General features: G+C 59.3%; 1 protein-coding gene across 1 annotated transcript; it reads right to left on the bottom strand.

The window, feature by feature from the left end:
• Positions 1-2,530: 2,530 nt before the first annotated feature.
• Positions 2,531-18,692, bottom strand: GGT1 (gamma-glutamyltransferase 1). The gene is made up of 15 exons (XM_047761433.1): positions 18,619-18,692; positions 17,759-17,866; positions 13,579-13,746; positions 12,934-13,098; positions 11,931-12,061; positions 11,695-11,781; positions 8,916-9,108; positions 8,529-8,686; positions 7,529-7,678; positions 7,028-7,164; positions 3,785-3,972; positions 3,468-3,595; positions 3,260-3,372; positions 3,075-3,188; positions 2,531-2,800 (listed from the first exon to the last, which is right to left on the bottom strand). Exons 4-15 carry the CDS (start codon positions 13,092-13,094, stop codon positions 2,654-2,656), a joined length of 1,707 nt encoding a protein of 568 aa, XP_047617389.1. The 5' UTR covers positions 13,095-13,098; positions 13,579-13,746; positions 17,759-17,866; positions 18,619-18,692; the 3' UTR covers positions 2,531-2,653.
• Positions 18,693-24,075: the final 5,383 nt, after the last annotated feature.

The raw sequence follows: 24,075 nt of genomic DNA, 5'->3' as shown, positions 1-24,075 counted from the left end.
GCGGAAAGCCAGGCAGCAGGGCGGTTATGGGGAGTTTTTCCTTCCAGAGAGGAGTCAGCGGCTGCTGTTAACCCCCTCACTGCCATTCCCACTGCCTGCCCATGAAAGCGTTGGTTCAGACGCCCCACCCGTCAGCCGCCAATGCTCAGGGCTACCCCGCCCTGTGTGTGCAATGGTTTGGTGCCCACTGTCCCTAGGGAGCTGGGGTGCAGGGCTCCCAGGGCCCCCAAGGCTGCTCCCTTCCCAGCAGAGCCAGCACAGCAGAAGGCAAGCCTGCCCAGGCTTCCCGAAATCAGACTCAGAGGGGCTGGGGGCCAGGATGGATCACCGACTCTCCTCTTCACGTGGCCCCATCCAGCACAGCTCACCTCAGCATCCCCAGAGGCAGAGGTCGCTGGGGCTGAAGGGGTTCAGAGGCAGCAGGAGAGGGGACCCAAGGCAATGTCACACAGGACCCGAGGTCAAGTCCCAGCTCAACCCAAGCTCGGCCCAGGGGGTGGGGGCACCAAGGGTGACCAGGAGGGGGCTTGGCTTCCACTGGAGCACGGATTGCCCAGGACTCCAAGATTTCTGTGTGCAGAATGCAGACAGGGCCTGAGTCCAGCCCTTGGCAGCCAGTGCCCACCAGACTGTCCCCTGCTGGGGGCTGCTGTCCTAGAAATGCCATTGGGCCTCAGGGAGTGGGCCTCCCTTCTACCTGCATCTCTGTCCATCTGTCTGCTTCCCTCTTCTTGAGCTGACAGAGTCTTCTCTCCTGGTGACACTGGCCTGGGCCTGCCCTGCTCTCAGGGTGCCCAGCTGGAAGGTGGCCAGGGAAGTGGGGCCAGCTGAGGGACCCCTTCTGGCCTCAGCAGAGCACAGGGTGCAGGGGATGGGGGCTGGACCCCAACCCACTGTTAAGCATTGTCCTCCCAGGCCTCTTCACCTGGCACAGCAGAGAAACTGAGGCACAGGGAGGGGATGTGACCACATAGCCACATAGTCCACCAGGCCCCTGAGCTGCAGAGTCTACTGGGACAGGAGACTGCCTTGCGGGATGGGGAAGGCGGTGGGCACCTCCTGCCACCCCCACCCGACCCCCAAACCGCACTGACATTGCTCAACCAGGAACCAAAATACATTCCTGGGCTGAGGACAGCCCAGCTGCTGGGACAGGGGGCAGGCAGGGTCAGGGTTGGACATCCCCCCCACCTCCCAAGCCTCCTGGTCAGGCAGAGGCCAGGGTGCAGGGACCTGCTGGACCAAAGGCCCAGGGAAGGAACAGGCATTGTGCTGGGCTGGCCAGGATTGGCTAGAAATGTGGCCCAGGAGGTCCAGCCAGGAAGGGCCCTGGTGTTGTTCAGGAGGTGAGGGGCTGGAGTGGGGAAGCCAAATCCCAGGGCAGCCTCGGCTGAGCCCCATGGCACCCAGGAAACTGGGGTGCACCCTGCTTGCATGCCAGCCCCCACTTCCAATGGAAGCAAGGCCTGCCCCTCAGGCCTGTCTTCTCCTTGCAAAGGGGCCAACACCTTTCCTCTGGGATGTAAATGAGGGCTGAGGAGAGACTTGCCAACCTCCTCCCACCCCACCCCACCCAGCCTCCCATCCCCTGAGGATCCCAGAGCTTAGGGCCCAGACCTAGTGGGGATTCTGCAGGCCAGCACGCCTTCCCCTGTGAGCACCTTGAAAGCACCAGGATTTCCTGCCTTGTGAAGGAGACCCCAGACCTGGCCTCCACTAGCCCCATGCCCCTGCCCTCAGGGGCCCCCACTGGTGCTCACTGGGCAGGGGACAGTGGCTGTCAGACTGGGCCCCCCTCACCTCTGCCTGCCTCCACCAGCCTTTCACAGCATCTCACCTCTGGTGTTAAAACTGTGTGTAAAGGATGAGTTAGGAGGCACTGAGGAAGGGCGGGAGGGGCTGGTCCTGGTGGAGGACGCTGGGCCTGTGTCTCCCTGTTTCTCCCCAGACCCGCCCTCCTCAGGGCTCCAGTCCAAGCCCTGACCCTTGGGGGTCTGGGGACCACTTCCAATTCTCTGATCCCTGAGAACAGGACCTCCTTCTGGAATGGATCACGGCTTGGGTTTCACTTTGGGTTTCTGCTTGGAAAGCCCCCTGGGCCTGGCTCTGACCAACATGTTTTGCTCCAGCCTCTTGCCCAATCCCACTCTCTCAGACCTTAGCTTCGCCTTGTGTGTTCTGATTAGGGTGAGGCCAGACACCCCCTGGGGGTGGCGGGGTTCCCAGCATCCGCGGAGGAAACGCCGGGGCTGCACGCCCCCCAGTGGCCAATACTGGGAAGTGCCGCTCCCAGCCCAGGGAAGGGGTGGCCTGGCCCTTCCAGGGGCGCAGGGTGAGCAAGAACAGAGCTGAGCATGACCCACCCTGGGCCCCTACCCACCCCCTACACTCCTAACTCCCATCCCACCCATTCACCCAGCTACCGTGAAAATGCTGAGGCTGGATCCAGGGCCCAAGGTGTAAAGACCAACAAATCCCATCTAGCCATCCTTCCCCACCAGGTGACTCCACTTCACACAGGATGCTGAGGCCCAGGGAATTGGAAGTCAGCCAGCAAGACTGCCCAGAGCTGGGCACTGCAGCCCCCATTTATTGCACTGCTTTGCCGCTCACTTATCTCCAGGCTGCCAGACCCCCTTGACTGCCTGAGCACTCAGTAGCCTGCAGGCTCCCCACCCTTCCTGGAGTCTGAGGCAGCCGCCCAGCCGCTGGGTGTGCGGACAATGGCCTGTACCACACCAATGAAGGTGGACGCGTCCTGGATGTAGTGGTGCCGTGTCTTCAGGGCTGCAGCCACTGCCTGGGAGAGGGAGGAGGAGGGAGACCATGCCCATGAGGGCATGTGCTCTGCAGACCCAGGTAGTGCCCCTTTCCACTGAGCAGCCAGGAAGCAAGTTGGGGGCAGCTGGGCCTATTAGTCTCATAGGGGGCAGGTGGCCTAGCCCTCATTGTAACCCCGCAGCAGGCATGAGGGTCACCTGCCCTGAGGATACTAGCCATCGTATATGCCTGATGCACAGGATTCCCAGCGGGGGGCCCTTGCTGTGACTCAGGTCCCCTGCCCTCTGCTGCACCTGGTCAATGCCCTTCTCCAGCGTCGTCGTGTTGGGCAAAAGCTGGTTGTGCAACCGGGGTTCCTCCACTGCCCGCTTCACATCGTAGCCAAACCACAGGCTGTGGATGATGGCCTGGGGGTGTGGGCATGGGGTCAGCATGGCCCAGAGGGCAGGGAGCTGGGGCACAGGAGGGTGGCACATACCAGCGCGGTGGATGTGGTGATCTGTGTGCCCCCCGAGGCACCCACCACCATGCGGACCTGGCCGTCCTCACCCACGATGATCACGGGGCACATGGATGAGAGTGGCTGTTTTCCTGCAGTGGTGGGGGCAAGAGGGAAGGGACAGAGGTGCTGGTCAGCTGCTGCAAGGGATACCAGCCCCTTCCCCACACAAGCCCCCCACCCACACCTGGTGTGATGAAGTTGGCTGGTGAAGGGCGCACCCCGAACTGGTTGGTGATGTTGGGGGAGCTGAAGTCGTCCATCTCATCGTTGAACAGGATTCCACTTATCCGGGATCGCACCTTGGAACCAAAGCTACCGACTGGCTGGTCACCAGCTGTGCCTGCTTTGCCTGGCCCCTCCCACACCACATACCCACCAAGACTCCAACATGCTCCCATGGGGAGGCGGGGTCAAGTACTCTGCCACCGTGGAGCCACCCCCCCGCCTTTCTGGGACACACGGGCAGCCCCCGGCCCACCCAGGCCACCCAGCAGCCCCTACTAGAGGTTGATGGTGCTGGTGGCCGACACGGCGCTGCCATCCTCCGAGACCACAGATAGGTGGGCGGTGCCCGCGTCATCCGGTGTGTAGAACTCAGGCTCATAGTAGGAGTCCGGGTGAGTGGTGGTATCGGAGATCCGGGCCCGAAGCTGGGCAGCAAAGAACTCGGAGCTCATGTTGCGGACCACCTGCCGAGACCCCAGAGCCGGCCTGAGGAGGTGGGGGAGGCGGGGAGGGGGCACAGGCTTGTGCGAGCCGCTCTCAGGAAGCTCCGACATGGCTCTGACCACAACCCTCCTGTGCCCTAAGCCTCAAGTGGACCGTTTGACCACCGTCTCCAGCCTGTCTCGTTGCAATCCAGCAAATCTGAATCCATCCTCTCAGCCCCCACTCTCACTGCATTCAATCATTCATTCATTCACAGCTTGGGACTTTGTGCCCAGCACTGGGGGATTAGCAGGGAGCAGACATGCAGGTCCCCACCCTCCTGGCAGGGAAGACAAAGGCAGACAGGGATGTGCTGGGAAGAACAAGCCAGGTGAAGGGGTGGAGCGGGACAGGGTGAGGGTGGAGTTGTCAAGGGGGGCTTCGTGGAGGAGGTGACATGTGAAGAGGCACCTCACATAAGGCCAGAGTGGATATGCAAAGGCCCTGAGGCATTCCTGTGAGGGACAGGCAGACAGTGACTGGGATTAGGAGAGAGGAGGTTGAAGATGCCAGCAGGGGCTATTCCCATAGGTCCTTATGGGCCCCATAAGGACTTCGGCTTTTCTCTGAGTCACCTGCGCTTGGGGCAGAGGAGTGAGAAGCTGATGGGTGTTACTCCTCTGGTAGCCGTGTGGGGGTGGAACCCAAGTGGCTAACTGGTGGGGCTATGGTCATCAACCAGGTGAGAGATGATGGTGGCTCACCAGGTGGGAAAGAAACATTGAGAAAGGGCCAAGTCTTCAGTGCAGAGTGGTTGCTAACTGGGGAGGTGAACCCAGAAGAAGGGGCAGGTCTGGGGACAGTTGGGAGCTTGATTTTTGACACAAGCTTGTCTGACCCTGAAGAGCCTGTCTTGGGTGCATAATGGGCCACACCTGGTGTTTTCACAGGCAAGGCTGAGCTGAAGGATAAAATGGGGATGTCAGCTTAAAACCACCAGCCTGGATGGGCAGATGGGGTGGGGAGGATGGAGGGAGCAGCGAGGAAGGGCCCCAGAGGCCAAGCAGAGGAAATGCCTCCATAAGGTTCCAGCAACACCTCCGGACTAACTGCTTAATCCAAGGAGAAAACACTCAGCCTGAATCTATTGTGAAGCAGAAAGTCAAATCCAGGAAGTGGGACCTCCTGCAAGGTAACTGCCCTGAGCCTTAAAGTCAACAAGGCAGCCCCAGGGGACAGCTGGAACAGCACCTGCAGGTGTGACCTTGATGGGCCCTGGACATAAAAGCCATGGATGGGACCCTGGGGGAAAGGCTGACCCAGGCAGCTAACAGGTCACGTCTTAAATAGAAGTCCTTGTTCTTCTTCAGGAAGTACGACAGGAAGTGGAATCTCTGTGCACACTGTCCACTGACTCAGAAAAAAACAGGGAGACCCAGGAGAGAGGGATGGAAACAGAGAGAGAGGAGGGAACTTGCCAGAATGTCCACAACTTTGCAAAATAACAAGATGAGGAGTTCCCGTCGTGGCGCAGTGGTTAACGAATCCGACTAGGAACCATGAGGTTGAGGGTTTGGTCCCTGCCCTTGCTCAGTGGGTTAATGATCCGGCGTTGCCGTGAGCTGTGGTGTAGGTTGCAGACGCGGCTCGGATCCCGCGTTGCTGTGGCTCTGGCGTAGGCCGGTGGCTACAGCTCCGATTGGACCCCTAGCCTGGGAACCTCAATATGCTGCGGGAGCGGCCCAAGAAATAGCAACAACAACAACAACTAAAATAAAAAACAACAACAACAACAAAAAACCCTTATCAAGATTGATCAAGCACTGGAGTTCCCATCATGGCGCAGTGGTTAACGAATCCAACTAGGAACCATGAGGTTGCGGGTTCGGTCCCTGCCCTTGCTCAGTGGGTTAACGATCCGGCGTTGCCGTGAGCTGTGGTGTAGGTTGCAGACGCGGCTCGGATCCCACGTTGCTGTGGCTCTGGCGTAGGCCGGTGGCTACAGCTCCGATTCAACCCCTAGCCTGGGAACCTTCCATATGCCGCAGGAGCAGCCCAAAGAAATAGCAAAAAGACAAAAAATAAAATAAAATAAAATAACAAGATGAGGGAAGGAGGAGCTGGGGAATGGTGTGAGATGCCACGGAGAGTGACCCTAAGGGAAAGCTGAGGCTGGACTCAGGATCTGGCAGTGAGGAAGGGCAGGGCATGGTGGAGAAGGCTCCCCAGAGTGGGGAGCCAGCCAAGGTTGCTCCAAGGGGGAGCAGAGGGTTGGGGTGGCAGCTGGAGGGCTCTGGAGCCAGGATGGAATGACCCAGCAGAGAGGGCAGCCTGGGAACCCAAGAGGCAGAGCAGAAGCAGGGAGGGTGGGGCCCCATGATGCAGTGGCTTCTGCCATCTGGAGGTACCTGGTCGCTGGAGGCCGGGGGGAGCTGTGGGTGCAAAATACTCCCCAGGAAAGAGAAGAGATCCAGGAGGGCAGAGTGGCCTCCTGGCAGCTGCGGGAGGTCACAGGTAGGTGTGGGGGATCTGTGGGTCCACCTGGCAGTGGGGAGCCAGGCAGGTAATGAGGGATGTGACGGGCATTGAGGTGGGGGCTGAGGCACCTGGTGAGTGAGTGGGTGGGATGGGGTGAAGCCTGGCTGGACGTCTGGGAAACTAGCTCCCAGGTGTGACCAGGGAGCAGGTGGCCAGGGCCTCTGCCCACCTGAAGGCTGGTCCTCTCCCCTGATCCCACTGTCTGCATGCCCTCGAGAGCTGTGAGGCCCTGTGTGTTCCTCAGCTCAGCACTGACCACTCGAGAGCCTTTCTGGCCAAGCACTCAGCGTGTGCAAAGGCCCCCAGGCTGGAGGGCAGTAGAGGCAGGCACAGGAGACAGTCTGTCTCCCCCAGCGCATCTCACACTGGGAGCTCCGTTGGACAGAGGTCAGGGCTCGGGGTCACCAGTCCGTCCCAGTCTACAGTATGCCTGAGGCCAATGTCAGGGGGGGAATTAGACACATAAAGCACGAGTGAGGTGGGTGTGGCCCCCAGGAGCCCTCCTGGCAACTTCATGGCAGATCCCCTGCCCGTTGCAGGCCAGCCCCTGCCCTTTACCTCGGTCACATTGACAAACTTAGGGTCCCCAAGCAGGGTCCTCTTGGCGTAGGCGAAGCGGAAGGCCTCCACAATGCGGTGGTAGGTCAGGCCTTTCTGCTCTGGTGTCTCCACACTTGCCCGGGAGAAGTTGTACCCTGATTGACAGAGCCAGGCAGGTTGGTGGCCCTGGATGTCCCAGCTTGACCAGACAGCTGAGTGCCCTGGGGGTGTGGTTGACCCCTCCCTGGGCCACTTGGCTACCTTGAGATGGGGACCTTTTAATCCCCAACAGCAGCAGCTGCTTTGGAAGCACTGATGGCTAGAAGGAAGCCATGGGCCTCACAGGTCCAGCCACAGGGCTTCTGGTCCACATGCTCTCGGATGACAACTGAGGTTTCCCAGATGTGCCCTCTGGACCAGGCCACTCAGCAGTGAACTCTGGCCAACATTGTGGCACAGAGACCTTGAAGAGCAGCCACACCCAGATCACTGCTCTGCAGGGCTGCGGAGGGCGCTCACCTTTGAGGATGTTGAGGATGAGGGCCAACACCGGCCCGCTGAGCGGGGCATTGGGCGCATAGAGCTGGGCGTCCCCGAGGCTGATGCGGAGCGGCTGCTCAATCAGCTCTGCACGGTAGTTGTTGAGGTCCTCAGCCGTCACAATGCCCCCTGCCCCAGGACAGCTGCTCAAGGGGTGCCATGGGGATGGGATACACCACCGGGGAGCCATAAAGCTGGGAGTCCCATCCACCCTTGCCCCCACCCCTGCGTCGGGCCACCTCCCCATGACCAGGCCCAGGCCTGCGCTGTCTACCCACAGGCCTCCCAGTCCTCCTTGGTGGCCCTGGATCTTCTCTATGTGGGAATTATGTGCTCCATACCCCCCTACTCCGCAATGACTAAAGAGTGGGTGGAGAGAGGCTCTAACTCCCCAGGGAAGTGACTCCCCAGGGAAGTAAAGTATTTATGGGCTAATCTCAGGCGTCAGCAGTAAAGGTCAATGTGCTAGTCACCCTCCTCAGCACACACTGATAAGAACCCCGACTCCAGAGGAAGAGGCAGCCTGGGGCTCTAGAACACATCGGAACCTGTCTGCAAGACCCTGTGTGCCGCCCCTCCCACCTCTCTCTCTCACCATGCCCACCCTCATCCCCCTGGAGAATTAACACCCCCCACACCCAGGGCCTTAGATTGTTCTCTGCTTACAAAGACCAACCTCAATAGCTCAGGCGCCACCTCCTCTAGGATGTCCTCCTGCGTCTGCACTTTCCCCAACTCTGACTCCTGCCTGCACCTGCACTGGCCTCCCTGGGGCTGTCTCTCTTGGACTGCAGGACCTCTCTGAGCTTTGTTTGACCTAAGCAGGAGCTGTGGATCCACATGGACTGTCACCAACTGCAGACACCATCTGTGCCCCTCCCCTGCCAGGGACTATCTGAGGGCCCAGTGCCCAGGCCAGGCGGGACCCAAGGAACCCAGGCTCATGTTCTGGCTGCAGAGTGCCCGGCCCCAGGCTCACCAGCTTCCTGGATGTCCTTGACAATCTGGGCGGTGAGGCTCCCATTGTAGAAAGCCTGGGCGCCCTCGACAGCCAGTGTCTCATAGGTTTTGGCCAGCCGAGGCATGGTCACCAGGTCCCCCTCTCGCAGCACATTTCCATTCCGGCAGAACACCTCGCTGGGGCAGAGGGAGCTCCCGTGAGGGGGTCAGGTGGGGTGGGCCCAGCCAGCCAGCCAGCCACCCACTCAGGGGAAGAGAAGGCACACGAGCTGGGGCCGCCCCACCCCAGGGTCAGAATGGGCAAAGCTTTGATCTCCTGGACCTCATCCCTTTATCAGCGCAGATTCCTAACAGCACTGCCACCCACTCATGCCCCGCCCCTCCCCGGCAGGGACCACAGACAAACCACAGCGCAGGGTGTCGCTTGATGGCGTCCTGGCTTCTCTCCAGGGCTGCCGCCAAGCCCTTTCCCACAGGGAAGCCCTGGCTGGCCAGCTCAATGCTGGGCTGGAAGAGGCGAGCCCAGGGCAGCCGCCCATGCCGTTGGTGCGCCAGCTCATAGCCACGGATCTCTCCAGGAACCGCCACTGACAGTCCTCCTGTGGAAGGAGAGGGACACAGTTGGTGGCTCCACACAGGGGAACAGGTGAGGCTCAGAAAGGAAATGGACTTTTGAGGTCACATCTCGGTGAGAGTGTGGCTGGACAAGGGACATCTCGCAAGGGCCCAGGAGGGACAGAGAGTAGCACGCACACTGGGTCCTGTGGTCCCAGGGCTAGATGTCTGTCTCTAAGGGTGCCACCATGTCTGAAATCCTGTGCCCAGCTCCTGGTGGCACAGTGAGAGTATAAGGAAGCCAGACCCATACCACCTCTAAGTCTGAGCCTCCCGGGCCATATAGCCTCTCAGCTCAGAAGGCTCCAGGGTTCCACGGAACCTGCCAAAGTCCCTGTGCAAGCCCAGGACCCCCCTCAAGGCAAGGGGCCCCCTTCCTCTCTCCCCTTGTCACAGGTGGCACCTGAGCCTAAACCCTCCCTGTCCCCCTTCTGGCCTCAACGTCCCCATCTGACCATAAAGAGGTTTGTCTTCCTGCTGTCCATTGAGGAGCCATGATTCCACTGGAAACAGACCCCTGGACCCTGGCTCCCCACTATGCCGCACTGCCCCCACCACTCCTTAAAGCTGGACACTTACACAGAAAGGTTCAGCCTCCTGCCTTCACCCCTGAGATAACGGGGTTACATCGGCCAATCCCAGGCTTGGCTGCTTAGCTCTAGAACTCTCCCACACTGAAGTTGGGCACGAGTTTCTAGGAGCTGGGTTGTTGCAACATCTGCACATCTCAGGTCTGACACCAGCACACAGCGCCTGCCCACCCCTAAGTAAGGGCTGCCCTGACCTCGGGCCAATCAGGCTCTCATGCCACCCTCTCACCAAGGTCACCAGTGACCCCCACACTGCCTTCTCAACCACGCCTCACCTAGCCCATCACTCTCTCCTGGGTCCCCACTCTCAGTGCCCTCTCCCACAGGCTGCAGGGTCCATTACCTGCTGATAGCTCCCCAGTTTACTCTCGGTCTGCTCCCCCACTGGCCAGAGCTGAGGATGAACCTGCCCACTTCACGGCACCTCACACTTAACACACCTGGAACCTGACTCCTGATGGCCACGCAAACCCACTGCCCTGCAGCCTTGCAGGTCTCTCTAAGTACCACCCTGTTCTTCCAGGTGAAGACCTGAGCCTCCTAGGTGCCAGGCACACCCAGCCCATCAGCAAGTCCACAGCTCCGCCCTCAAAGTGTGCCAGGCACCAGCCCCACCCCCACCCTCACCTCTCCTGGCATCACCAGGACCTCCCGAAGGGTCACCTGGCAGGCAGGCAAGCTGCTCCTCCCCTTTCACAGTGGCCCCAGGGGTCCTGTCAGATGAAATCCCCCCAGGACTCGGGGAGGACAGCTCTACGTCACCCAGACACTCAGAAGAGGCCGGGGCTTCTACTACCTCCACCTGGGCCATTCCGCCTGACGCTGTGCCTCCTCTTCCCCGATCCCCACTTGCTCTTCCCCCAGAAACCCACCCCCTCGGCCATCCCACCCAGCATCTGGGTTTTCGCTCACATGCCCTGAGCAGAGCACCTGGTGAACCCACAGGGCCTCCAGCCCTTCCCACCTCTGTCTTTCGGGCAGCACGTGCATACCCTGCACACTGTGTTTTCTCAACCAGCTCCACCTGGAATGTTGGATTCACCTGTTACTTTTGCTTCTACTTGGCTCAGGGAATAGCCCTTGACGCTGCAGGAGGTACCCCACAAGCCCTAGTTAAATACATGCATTCCAAGCATCCAGAGATGCTAAGTCTGTAAATTCTCCAGTAATCTCACCCTCTGAATGACTTCATTTCTACCCACTGTGAGTTTTCCGACAAGGAAAGATATAAATCCTCTGTATGCTGGAGAGGATTCCAGAGCAGCTACTCGCAGGGCCCCGCCCAGGGCAGAGCCTGCAGGAGGGGATCCGCCCCCTTCCTCTCCTTCAACCTCATCCTGCAAGGACCTCGCTGGGGTCCCTGCGATGTCGCCCCTGGTGGCCACTCGTTCCCCTCTGCCCCTGGGGAGTTGAGGGGTCTCCTCTTGGCTTAAGGATAGCTTAGAAAAAAAGAGACTCTGCCTTGTACTCTAGAGAACTGTCCCCACAAAGAAACAGACAAATGAATGAATGCTTAGATGGCTGTTAGAAACCCAGGGTTTAGACAGCTTGGGTTCAATCTCAGCTTTATCACCACCATCCAGTTGTGTGACCTTAGTCAGTTTGCATGACCTCTCTGGGCCTCAGCATCCCCAGTAAAATGAGAATCCACATCACGCTCCCCCGACAGGACATATTCAGGTGGCTCGTCAGTGAAAAGGGCTGAACAGAGGGCTGGACCCAGATCCAGGGGAGGTGCAGGCTGTTTGACTAGCAATCATTCTCTCCGTGCACTGACACAGGGTGGCCCTGGAGGAGGCTGTGCAGAAAGAGCAGAAGCTCCGTATCTTTATCCTCTGTGATGACAGGCTTGACCATTCATTATGGAGAGTGTTGAGGGGCCAGAGCCTCTTTCAACCCCAGATGGAGGGTGTGGGGGGATGCTTATGTCTTCCCAGCAGCTCCTCCCAGGCCTGCACCCACATCAAGCCTGCACTTCACCTTCCTCCGACTGCTCCGAGCTGTTGAACATGCTGGCAGAGGCCAGCCGAGGGGCCACCTCTCGGGCATTGATGATTTCAGCCTTTCCTGGAAGGAGAAGCAGGTGGACAGACTGGACCCAACAGCAAACCCTCACCCGTGCGATCCCAGGAGCCACCCAGCTGTGCCTGCCCAGCCCAAGTGCAGCCCGAGGCAGGCAGCCCCACCATGCACCTCCCGCCCAGGCAGGCACTCACGCGTGGTGCTGTTGTAGATGGTAAGGAACAGGCCACCCCCGATGCCCATGCTGTGGGCGTTCATGAGCCCCACGCACAGCAGGGCCGCGATGGCAGCATCTACAGCCGAACCGCCGTCCCGCAGTGTGTCCCTGCCAGCAGCATGTGGCGGGGGTGGGGGGTCAGAGCCTGCGGCCTCCCCACCCTCCAAGAGGTGCACCCCGCCACCCACCTCCCCACTGTCTGGCCACCTGCTCAAGGCGGGATGGAGGGGAGCCCATGGTTTTTGATTCTAAAGTTGATTCTAAATTTGATTCTAATTCTAAAACTAATGGGCTTAAATGTTCCTCCTCTTCAAGCAAACAGATGTACATGACTTTCATAAGTGGAAAATAAATGGAGAATTTCTTTTCATGCAAAAGTTCCTGGGCCACGGTCTGCACCACAACAGTGACCCGAGCCACAGCAGTGACACTGCTCCTTAATCTGCTACCAGGGAATACCTCTGAGTTTCTTTTTTAAGGCCAAGGCTGCAGCATATGGAAGTTCTTGGGCTAGGGGTCGAATCAGAGCTGTAGCTGCCAGCCTCTGCCACAGCCACAGCCATGCCAGATCCCTAACCCACTAATCAAGGCCAGGGATGAAACCCAAGTCCTCCCGGATACTAGTCAAGTTCGTTTCTGCTGAAGCACAACGGGAACTCTTAAGTTTTTAAGTGAGAACTGATCTCTGTATATGCAAGATAGGGGTCTGAAAAATAGCATGATACAGCAGAGTTTATCTGAAAAGATAGACACCCTTGAACTGAGAAAAGGGCCCAGCTCAACTCTGGGAGACTCACACTCTGCTCTCAGTGTCCCCTTCTCCCCCGACCAGAGGCCGCTGAGAAGGTCCCAGGGCAGAGTAGGCAGCTCCATGCACACCAAACACCCCTCATCCAGGCACCCCATTTACCAGTGGGGAAACTGTGTCCCCAAAGGCTGTGCTCCAGGGCCTGTGTGTCCCCAGTGTCGGCCCCACTCACCTCCCAATCTCTGAGCAGCGCAGGGCATCCGTGGCCACAGCTGCCCTGGGGTACACATGGTTGTGTGGCTTGGAGTTCGAAGGTAGCCAGAGGCAGAGGCCAAGGATGAGGAGCACTAGGGCCACGGCCGCCAGGGCCAGCAGCAGGTACCGCTTCTTCATGGCTCTGTGGGGCAGGGGAGAAGGTCAGGCACATCCTGAGCCCTGCCCCACGAGCACGGCCCAAAGCCCAGCCTCAGAAATAAACCCCTGCATTTCCTTCCAGCCCCCAGAACATGCACCCAGCCCCCCACATTTGTTCAGGTCACTCCCTCTGCCAGAAGCTCCTGGCCCCATCTCTGCCCCTGCCCAAATCCTCCTGCTTGTCCTCACGACCCCATCTTGTCAGGGACCCCTCCTGGGAACCCCCAGATTTCATTCGGCAGGGCCTTGTCTGTCTCCTCATAGCAGCAGAGCCCTCCACTTCCAAGAAGGTTACTCCAGGAGGGACAGGCCCAGCCTGATTCCTTCCTGGCACCGTTCCTGGGCCCCAGAATGATCTGCCTCTGCCTCAGAGTGTGGGGTTCAGCTTCCAGCACACCTTCAAAGGGGACACCCACACTCATCCTGAAATCATCAGACCAGCCTCTGCAGGACAGGAGCCTACCTTCCTCAGGGAGTGCAAGCCACGAGCCCCTGGAGAGGTGGCCACAGAAGACAGTTTGGGCTGAAACAGCTGGAGAAATATGTGGGGTCTCCTTCACACTCTGCAGGAGCCTGTGGCCACAGAACCTGCTCCAGGGAGACTCCTGTACCACTCAGTCTCCTGGTCCTCCTGAAAACAGAGAAGCTGGTGGGGCCAATGCCCCAGGGAGCAGCCTGGGATATCTCGGCCTCCAAGAACTCCGGAGTCAGGAGGAGGCTGCCAGCCACTCCCAGGCTGGTGTGAATTCCCCTTGCATTTCTCCCAGGCAAGATGGTGAGGGGGGCTTGCACAGAGCCTCATGTGACCAGCTGAGGGGCTGGAGCGCACAGGCTCTGGGGCTAGTCTGCCCCATCACACCTGCATGGGACAGGTGCCTGACCACCTGCCCATCTGCCCAGGGGAATGACAGGGGCCCGCTGGGAAGTATTGTGAAGATGAAGTGGGTTGGAAAGTGGGGAGCGTCAGTTCTTCTGGGGGTGCCTGGGGGCCAGCGCGCAGCATAGAGGAGTTGGTCAGCCTCTTGCTTCCTGTTGACTTCCTGCCCAGCTGTGCGGAGAGGGACAGCACTGACCCTTGGGGTCCTGGAGGCAAGGGCAGCAGGCAAGGGGTGTGACCCCAGCGGAGAAAGAGAGGTGACAGAGGGAGGTATCCCCCCCTCCCAGACTCACTTCCCTCCAAAGGATGAATATCTGTCCCAGAGCCCCGCTGGGACCCTCTGGCTCACATCCCTATTAGGGGGGGTGTGAACTCCAGAGCCAGACAGGGTCTCGCAGAGATGGTTTGGGAATGGAGCCCCACTCCCAGCACAGAATGACTTTCTCCTCCCTTGGCTCAGGGGACAGTCAGTCACACAGCAGACAACCACACCACACCCTAGGCAAGGTCCAAGCCAGCCCTCCCTGCCACCTTGACCTCTTTGACCAAACCAAGGCACCACCCTTTCCGGCTGGACTCCTGCAGCCCCTCCCTGCACTCCCTCTCGGCCTTCACAGCATCACCTGCTCTCAGACAAGCAGCCAGTGTGCCAAAGGGTCAGCCAGGCCTTTCCCTGGCCCCCCACTGCCCCGAGGACAGTCCGTGCACTCCGTCCTCCACCCTCCACAAGGCCTGACTGCCCTCAGGGTGTACCCTGGGGCTGGCAGGGAGGCTGGGTCAGGGTGGAGGGTTCCAAGGGAGGCGGCTGTGCTGGGAGGCCTGTGGGAGCTCAGCAGCTGGCCAGCAACCTGCAGCGTTTGTTCCAGACCTAGAACTTTCCCATCACACGTGACAGGGCAGGTGGGGCAGCACAGGGACGGATGCCCCCCTCCCTGGTACAGGCACAGCTCCCACGCGTCTGCTGGGTGAGGCTACGCTGGACCACTTGGGACATAGCCTCATTTCTCCAGAGCTTGGGACCATCAGTTGAGACCCTCCCCACACAGGGCTCTGCTCTCTCCTCTCAGGCCCCAGGGGTGAACCAACCAGGACCTCTGGAGGTCCACATCACCCCCCCAAGTGCGTGTCTATTCTTCCACCGAGGGCCCAAATGCCCCCCCCCCACACCAAAGGTGGCGGCAGCGAAGGTTGTGGCAGCGCAGCGGGGAGGGAGGGGTCGGGGCTGCGCAGACAGTCCCCTCCCCCTAGGCAGGGCAGCGGGGAGGTCTGGCCCAGCCCCACGGAGCGGAAGACACCCTGCTGGAGACTCTGCTTCCACATCCCCTCCCCCACACGCTTTTCTCAGGCTCGCTAAAACAATGGCTCTCACCCGAATCGGTGTCAGGAGAGGAAACCGAGGCAACAGAGTCCATGCCTGGCCTCCAACCACGACCCTGCTCCTCCTGACCCTGGTGGGCTTACCTGAGGCCTGGGGGCAGCGGGGGGCGGGGCCCAAGACAGCCCCACTCCTCAGAAGCCGGCTCTGGGCGGGGCACCACTGGGGAGGAAGAAGCAGAAGTGCCTGCCTGGGAAAGTCTCGCAACCGCCTAGAGCCAGGCCTGCAGCCCCTGCCGAGCTCCTCAGGGGGCCTCAGAGCTGGGATGGGATCTGGGTGGGCCCCTCCCAGGAGGAGCAGGGGCGGGAAAGAGCAGAAAGGCCGGAGGAGTTCAGGCTCACCTAGTCCCAGAGGGGCACCTAGCTTCCCAGGGGGTAGCTGATGGTGTCAGAGTTGGGGGTCCTCAAAGAGAGAGATCTAGCCTGGTAGGGAGGACAGCCAGAACCTGCATCATGTCACGTCACTTCAAGGAGGCACGGGGACTTGGTCCATCACCAGGTAACTAAAGTTAATGCAGCCGTGGGAGGGCCCTGCAGGTGGGAGGTGTTGTCAGCAGTGACCCTTGGACCCCTTGGTGGTGGCAGCAGCAAAGGGTGTGGCCCCAGTGGGGAAGGAGAGGTGCGGTGAGAGAGGCAGGGGACCTCCTCCCAGACTCGGTTCCCTCCAGAGGGCAGTTGTCCATGGGCAAGGCCCTCAGGGACCCCCAGGGTGGGTCCCCCACTGGCTCGCCCTGTCTTTGTTCAGTGTCTGAAGTCTAGGGCCAGACATGGTGTCCCAGAAATGCTTCCTGGGGCTGTGCACCAGCCCCAGACCAGAACCTGGACCTGAGAGGCTCACCACACCCTCCAATGGACCGGCAAGGGTACCTCTCTCTGGAGCACGGCCTGGAGCCTCGCATCCAGAAGGTTCCACCACCTACGCAGGGATGTTAGTGCCCCAGGCCCAAAGAACCACCTGAATAGCTTGGAAAGGCAGGGCCCAAGGTCACATGACCCACCAGGGCAGACCCAGCAACCCCATACCTGCTCCAAGTTGCCGCATGTCCCTGGCCAGCACACCAAGGAGGTCCAGAGTCAGGAGTGGCTGCAGACCAGGCCCAGGGGAACTTGGTCACTGTCCCCACCCTCCTTGGCCTTCATCAGCCAAGCACAAGGATCAGCCACTTCCTGAGTCATTCCTCCCTCCCCCGCTCCCCGGCTCACTGTGTCTCTGCTGCCCGGAACACCCACAGCCCCCATCTGTGGTCCACAACAACCCTGCAAGGCCACTCTGTGTGATAGCCAGGAGGAAACACTGAGGCCCGCTAGATACTGCTGCCTGCCCTGGGTCACACGGCCAGAGCAGGCCTTGTCCTCTCACCCACTGCCCTTGAGTCGGTGCGGCATGGAACCCATCCAATGTACTTCCATGAAATCCTCAACCAGGATGGCCCTGGATGGGGGTGCCATGACACCTCTTCCCCTGGATGTCCACCCCCTCCCCTGTGGACCAGGGTGACTGAGAAGATGGATAAGGTGGGAGCCAGAGACCAAGGCTCAAGGCCTGTCCCTGAGGGCTGGACATCAGCCAGGAATATCAGGGGATTTGGCTGCACTGCAGGGCAGTCAGCTGGGAGGGGTCTGCCGTGGAGAGCCGCAGGGCTTTGTCCCTAGCCTGAGCAGTAGTTTTCTCCCCACTGGCGATGGTGTGAGACACGGAAGTATCAGCAGCAGCAGGAAGGTAGGAAGAAGGTCTGAGCGGGCAGAGGAAGACCCAGACCCCACAGGTGACCCCAAGGAAAACCCTGGTCTGGGGCAAGTTGGAGGACCTGTCGTAGGGCCCAGAGGACAGGCTCCAGGGAGGGGTGTCAGGTGGGAAGGCAAGGTGTCTCAAAGGCCAAAGGCCCTGTCAACAGAGGCATGAAGTACAGAACAAAGAAAGCCCTCACCTACATTCAAGTGTATCACATTCTGTCCCAGTCTGACTCCACCCCCACATGCAGAGAGGGTGCCTGGGGGCAGTGGTCCTGGGCTGGAGGTCTCCTCCAGATCCCACCGCTCCTGTCCTACGCACGAGAGGTGGTGAGCTCCCTATCCCCAGGAAATAAGCAAACCTCACTCACCCAGATGTACTGATTCTGCCATCAGCACCACCCCCTCCCAATACACTCACACACACCAGTGAGGAATCTAGGCTGAGTGAGCAAGTTCCCAAGAGGAGAGTGTGAGGAAGAGTGAGAGCAGACAGCCTGGGGTTTCTCAGTTAATCTTCCAACCCCAGTGCCAAGGGGTGAGACCTGGGCACATTCCCAAACCCGTTCATAGGCAGGAAAACCAGGCTTAGGTAGCAGCTACCTGGCCGAGGCCAGAGACCTGAAGGTCGGCACAGACCTGCCCCCCCGGCCTTCCTTACCACAGCCTGCGAGGCGTCCTGTCCCCTGGGTGTGAGAACACGGCTCTGGGCAGGAAGCTGATGGCGACCCAGGCTCAAAGCTGGAAGCTGTCTTGTTGGCTGCTCACCCTGGTGGGATAGGATTGAGAATTTGAGAAAAGCTCCTTCCCCAAGATTTGATATCACTCTCTGCAGGAAAATTGTTGAAATAGCTACCTAAGCCTGAGATGACCATGAGCTGGTGGGCGCCCCCTGGAGTTGTACAATAGCCCCTTGCACCATGGGCCCTGCCCTGCCCCCACACCAGCACAGGAGAGGGGCAGGTGTGGATATCACACCTCAGCTCCCTCTCAGCTTGGCTCCATTCCAGAGCTTCCCTCCAGCAACGCCCCACACCCTAGGCCGCCCAGCCCTTCTGAGCCTTGGTTTCTCCATTCTGCCCTCCACTCTCTCAGTTCAAGAAGCCCACTTCCCCATGCTCCTCCACGCACCCCCACCTGTGGCAGAGTCAGCCAGAAAGCCTGGTCAGGCAGCCTCAAACTCACTTACGGGACAAGAAGCAGAGGCTCCCAGCCCAGACCCAGGGCCTGAGCCCTGCCACTCTGTGCGACCCCTCTGCAGGATCCGTCCACACAAGCCCTGGCCCCATCACCCCGAAGGGCAGCTCACTCTCTTTATGCAGGTGCCTAAACTGAGGCTCACAGTGGAAGAGGGACTTTTAACAGAGCTTGGGTTGGAACCCAGGCCTCCAGATACCTCTGGGAGGCCCCAAGCCTGAGCTCCCCACTTCTGCGATGTCCAGCAGCTCAGAGAGGGTAAGCTGTACTTCGGGGTCACACAGCACTGGGGCACCACCAGACCCCCGTCCTGGCCCTGCTCACCTGGCTGCAGGGCTGCTCCTCCGGCAGAGCTCCAGCACAGAGCTGAGTCCTCAGTGCTCAGCTCCTCCCCTCCCTCCCCCTGCTGGCCTGGGTGGGGGGAGGCTTTAAAGGCACAGGAACCTTCCCAGGTGGGAGGAGGATGGGCTCCTGGTCCTGTCTCTGGAGCTGTGTGACCTGAGACATCAGCTGGCCCCTTTCTGGCATCATGAGCAGGTGGGCTGAGGGAGGACACAGCGACGACTGGGGTGGAGGATGGGGCCATCTGCTCAGGCCCCCACCTGCCCCAGCTCAACGGGACGGGATGGGTGCCCCACAGGCCTGCAGCTGCCAGAACTGTCACTGCTGCCCAACCCTGGCATGCTCTCGTCCATCACCCATTCATTCACTCAGGCTCCCCTCTGACCCTGGCCCACTGGGAGTCTTCTGTTAAGGAGCCCCCAGCCAGAGTGAAGGGACAGTTTGTCAGCCAAGAAGGAGGGGGAGCCCAGGACTCCGAGGGAGGGGCAGACACCATTGTGTGTGTGTCTCTGTGTTGGGGGGGCTCCAGGCAGTGCTGGGATTGCACTGGGGAGCCAGCCAGGCAGAGGCAGCCGTCTGAGGCCACAGGCCAGGCGTGGAGCGGGGGCATGGCTAAAGCAGAAAGGGTTCACGGCAAGTCTTGCAGACCCTCCCAGAGCCCTGAGGCATCAAAGCTGGCAAAGCAAGTGGGTGAGCTCAGACCTTGAAGGCCAGGCCAGTGTGTCTGGACTTTGAGAGCCTAGGGAGGCTGGTGAATGTGTCACCAGGCTAGGTAACCCATTAACCCCGACTCACTCATTAGGACCCTGGTGGGTGACCATTAGCTCCTCAGCCATTCCAGGAGCCAGGCCGAGGGCAGGGCATGGGAAGAAGGGCGTGCTGATGGGCTCTCTGTGTCCTTGTTCCTAGAGGAGCTCCCCTGGCTTCCAGCCAGGGGCAGCTGCCAAGGCTGCCCAGGGGCGTCACCCCACCATCCTGAAGCAAAGCTTTTCATCTGCTAATCATCCCTGCTGGGCTGGCACCCGCAACCTGGAGAGACTGGGGTGGGGGTGGAGCCCAGACTGGAGGCTCAGGCCTGGACCAGTGGGTGGGGAGGCAGGTACCTGCCCCTGACCCCCCTGAGAAACGGGCCCACAGAGGCCTCCAAGGTCTTTTCTGCTCTGATAAGCTCAGGTCTGCCTCACTTCTGTACTTGGAAGAACAAGGCACTAGTGGGGTAAGAGGGTGCTCGGGGCAAAGAAAACCACAGCCTAAGAGGGGAAAAGACTTGCTCAAAGGTTTTTGGCAGGACAGGAAATGGGGACAGCCTATAAACCACTTCCTGCTGGTGGCGCCTTACCCTGCTGTCAGGTCCTGGGATAGCTGGGCTAGGTAAGCCTGTGCCCCTGGCGGGCCATGGCCAGCTGGTAGAAACATAGCGTTCCCGCATTCAGTCATGGACTTCATGGTAGGTGAGCTGGGCAGTTGGGTCCAGACACTGGCAGTGCCTGACCCATCCTCTGGAACTGCTGGCATAGGATCTCAGGGCCTGCTGGGAGTCAGGAAACCTAACATGCCCTGGGACATTTTGTGTCCCTTGGTATCTGCACCAAGGAGACATTTGGTAAACTGGCTGAACAAAAGTTCATCTTAATCAACTTTAGGATCACAGTATTGCCAATGTTTGGCCTCTGAGCTCCCATCTCCAGCACCCCAGAAAATCAGCTTACACACCTACCCTGATGGGAAGCTCACTATCTCTAAGGGCAGCGAGACTGTAATTGGTTTGCAAGTTCTTCCCAACATCAAGCCCCAATTTGCCTTCTTAGAATGCCTTCTGCCCCTGCTTCAGGTGGGCCTGGTTTAACACCCTGCCTGTTGTCTGAGGCCAAAGAGCAAGGGATCAGGGGTCATCCCACACCCTGTGGCTGCTTGGCCACTGTTTCTCAGAGCTATGTGAACCACAATAAAGGCATGGAAGGAGAACCTCAGCTTGGTGAAGGGGCTGCTGTGGCCTAGGGATGGCAGGGAGGTGAGCCCTGGCCAACTGCAGGCACAGGTGGAGCCCTTGCGGCCCAGATACCCGCTGGCGCCCTTGCAGCTGTTCACCATCTCAGCACCCACCTTTGATGTGAGCAAAGAGGTTGGAGCTCAATCAGATGAATGGGCCTCCAGAGATATCAGCTTGTTGACACTTGGGAACTCCTGGCAGCAGGACCAGTCTGGCACATGGTGGACCAAGTCCCAAACTCAGAGGCAGGATGGCAGCACAGCCAAGGGCGTGGGCTCTGTAGTCCCAGCCCTGCTGGCCCTGGGCCCCTCTTCCTGATCTCAGTCTTCTATCTGGACAGCAGAGGTGATTAAAATAGTTGACAGGCAGATCCACTGGGAACAGCCTGCTGTAAGTGCCAGCTACCTCCAGCCTGCAGCTGCCTCTGAGCCTCCCTGAGGGGCAGCTCAGAGGTCATAAGTGCCCCCTCTCCTGGCTGCCCTGTCTTCCCTGCCCATGGCTCTCCGCATAGGTAGCATTTATCACATCACCTCATAATTATCTGTGGTGTCTGGAAGCTCCAGGGGGTAGGGGAGGAGGGCTGAGTCTCATCCACACCCCAGCCCCAACCCCAGCATATGACCTGGACTCCTGGAGAGCCTGCACACGCCTGTCTGTTGGGGGGAGGGATGCAATGCCCACTCATCCATGCCCCTCCTCCCCGGCCCCTACCTGCCCTTCCCCGGGGCAAAGTGGACCTGTGGTCTTACTGATACCAAAACTGCCCCACTCTTTTTCTTTTTTTTTAAATGGCTGAACCTGTGGCATATAGAGGTTCCCAGGCTAGGGGTCAAATTGGAGCTGCAGCCACCCACCTACACCACAGCCACAGCAACACCGGATGTGAGCCGCATCTGTAAACTACGCTGAAGCTCAGCAATACCGGATCCTTAACCCACTGAGCGAGGCCAGGTATCGAACCTACAACCTAATGGTTCCTAGTCAGGTTCTTAACCTGCCGAACCACAGCAGAATCTCCAACTGTTCCACTCTTTCCACACACCCCCTGTTCAGCCTGCTTGGGCTTACAGAAATTGCCCCTTGTACCCCTTTTCCCAGCATCTCTTTGGCTCCCTTCGCCCCTTCCCGCTGGATGGACTCGGTTACTCTCTAGCTGGGTCCTGCTGCTGAAACATCCTGGCTGGCATTTCAGACGCCTCAGGTCAACCAACAAGCCCAAACCTGAGCTAGGCAGCTACCCTCCCCCGGTCTCTACCAGCTGCGTTATCAGAGCCTAGTCCTGGGCCGCAGTCCGAGCATCCTCACTGGTCCTGGTCAGTGGTCCCACCCTTCCTATCTTCTCCTTCTCTCACCTGGCAACTTCTCAGGGTGCCCAGCCCCTCCGCTCTTTCCTGCCGAAGCCCCAGCACTCAGAGAAGTCCCCGCCCCCACTGAAAAACTTCAAAGGCGCACGTGGCCCTCTAGATAAACCCCTGTCAACTGGGACCCTGCCCTTTCCTCCAGGGTTCACGTGCTGCCCTCCTGCTGGGAGTTCACCTTGGAACTCTTCTCAAAACTCCAACCTCAAGGCCACCTGTGGAAGCCCTCCTCTGCCTCCTGGTCCTTGACTGCTTCCCCTGGGACTCAGAGACCCTCCACCTCTCCTGCTCCGTCAGCCTTCTGCTGCTTTGTCTAAAGTAACCGCAGGGCCCAGTAATCACCACCAAATGATGTGTGATGGCTGTCAGGTGGCTGTGCCGACTCGCTAAGAAGCCACGAAGACTGGTTAGCGCCTACACACACCCAACATCATGTGTGCCAGGCGCCTTCCTTGCCATCCAATCCTGCAAGATCTTTGCCAGGTGGACATTTCCTTTCCCACATTTTACAGACAGGAAAACAGTTTTGCAGAAGCTGCTGTAGCAGGATGAAGAGTTTGCCCTCGAATCCATGTCCACCCAGGAGTTGCAAATGTGACCATATTGGAAACAGTCTTCAGAGAGGTCATTAGCTAAGATGCACTCATACAGCGTTAGGGGGGGGCCTAGATCCCATAACCAGGGTCCCTGTAAGAAGGATGTGTGAAGAGAGACACAGACACAGAGAAGGCCTGTGAGCATGGAGGCACACAAGCCAAGGGGTGCCAAGGACTGCCAGCCACCACCAGATGCCAGCAACAGGCACAGAAAACTGCTTCTCTGGCACCTTTTGAGAGCACAGCCCTGCCAGCACCTTGGCCTCAGACTTCTGGCCTCCAGAACTGGGAGGCAATAAGCTTCTGTCGTTTTAAACCACCACATCTGTGGTACTTTGTTATGACAGCCACAGAAAACTAATACAGCTCCCTACTTTGCCCATGTGTGTATACCCAAAGGGGGCAGGTCCACAGCATTTGAATCTGAGGCCTGAGTCCACAACTGTGGACCCCCATGGTGATTCCTGGGTCTGCAGAAAGCTTACCACCTGTCCCTTAGAGCCGGCTCCAGGGGAAACTGTCCCCATAGAGTGTCCGCCTGCTTCCTTCTTTCTAGTGAGTTCTGAAACCATCCTGCATCCTTTGCCGTGGCTGCCAAGAGGCTCAGTGGCACCTGGCTATTTGCTGAGGTACCACCAGCCCTGGGCTGGCCTTCCTCCTCCTGAGCTTGGCCTATCCCACTGGGTGGGGAGACAAGAGGCCCAAAGGTGGGACAGGTCCAGCTGCAGCCCTGTCCATAACCCTCCGCCCCACCTGCTGGGTCATCTGGACCTTGGTCCCCGTTACTCCAGCTGCACCACCGACTGTCAGCACTACCTGCCTCCTGGTGGGTCCCACTTGAGGCCCAGGATGCCCCCAGCAGGGCCCGGGGTCTGGCTGTGTCCCTCCCACCTGACTTTCTGGTTCCCTAGGCTCACTGGCTGCCCTGGAGTCTGGGTTCAAGCCCCTGAACCTCCACAACGACCCTGGGGGCTGAGAGGGCTACACCACAACCTCCACAACCCACAGAGTTCCCACAGATACAGCTCTGCTGCTTAGAGCAGCCTCAAGTTAAGTACACATGGAGGCGAGACAGAGGGAGGCCACACCCTTGTCCTAAGAGCCCAGCTCTGTCTCTGGTTAGGCCAAAAAGAGTCACCCTAGTCACCCCCCGCCCCCGCCAAGGGAGGCTGAGGGATTTGGGCCTAGAGGCCACCCTCCCTCCTTTCCTGCACAATGTCCTCCAGGAATCTCTCAGCCAAGGATACAGAGGGTGGGATGGGAGAGACGGTGTGCTGGGGAGTATTCTCCACTTTCCCCAGGACACCAAGCTCTGGGCATCTCTCCTCTGCCATCACCTGCATTGCCCCCTTCATGACTTCCAGGATCAGCCCTCTCTTCCCCTGGACCCTAAACCCCACCTTGGCCTTCTCACATTTGAAGGGACAATGTCCAGGCCTGACTCAGCCTCTGGAAGGATATGGTTAGGATCTGGGACACATCCCAGCTCTGGCTC

Source organism: Phacochoerus africanus, chromosome 15, assembly GCF_016906955.1.
Source record: "Phacochoerus africanus isolate WHEZ1 chromosome 15, ROS_Pafr_v1, whole genome shotgun sequence".
NCBI classification, from domain to species: Eukaryota; Metazoa; Chordata; class Mammalia; order Artiodactyla; family Suidae; genus Phacochoerus; species Phacochoerus africanus.
This window is presented reverse-complemented; position numbering and strand designations above follow the sequence as displayed.

What these genes read in the sequence shown, in the direction of transcription:
- GGT1 (XM_047761433.1), bottom strand. Translation starts at nt 13,094, where the DNA reads ATGAAGAAGCGGTACCTGCTGCTGGCCCTGGCGGCCGTGGCCCTAGTG. An exon ending in CGCTGCTCAGAGATTGGGAG is followed by an intron (nt 12,062 to 12,933) that starts GTGAGTGGGGCC and finishes TGCTGCTGGCAG; the next exon opens with GGACACACTGCGGGACGGCG. An exon ending in CATCTACAACAGCACCACGC is followed by an intron (nt 11,782 to 11,930) that starts GTGAGTGCCTGC and finishes TTCTCCTTCCAG; the next exon opens with GAAAGGCTGAAATCATCAAT.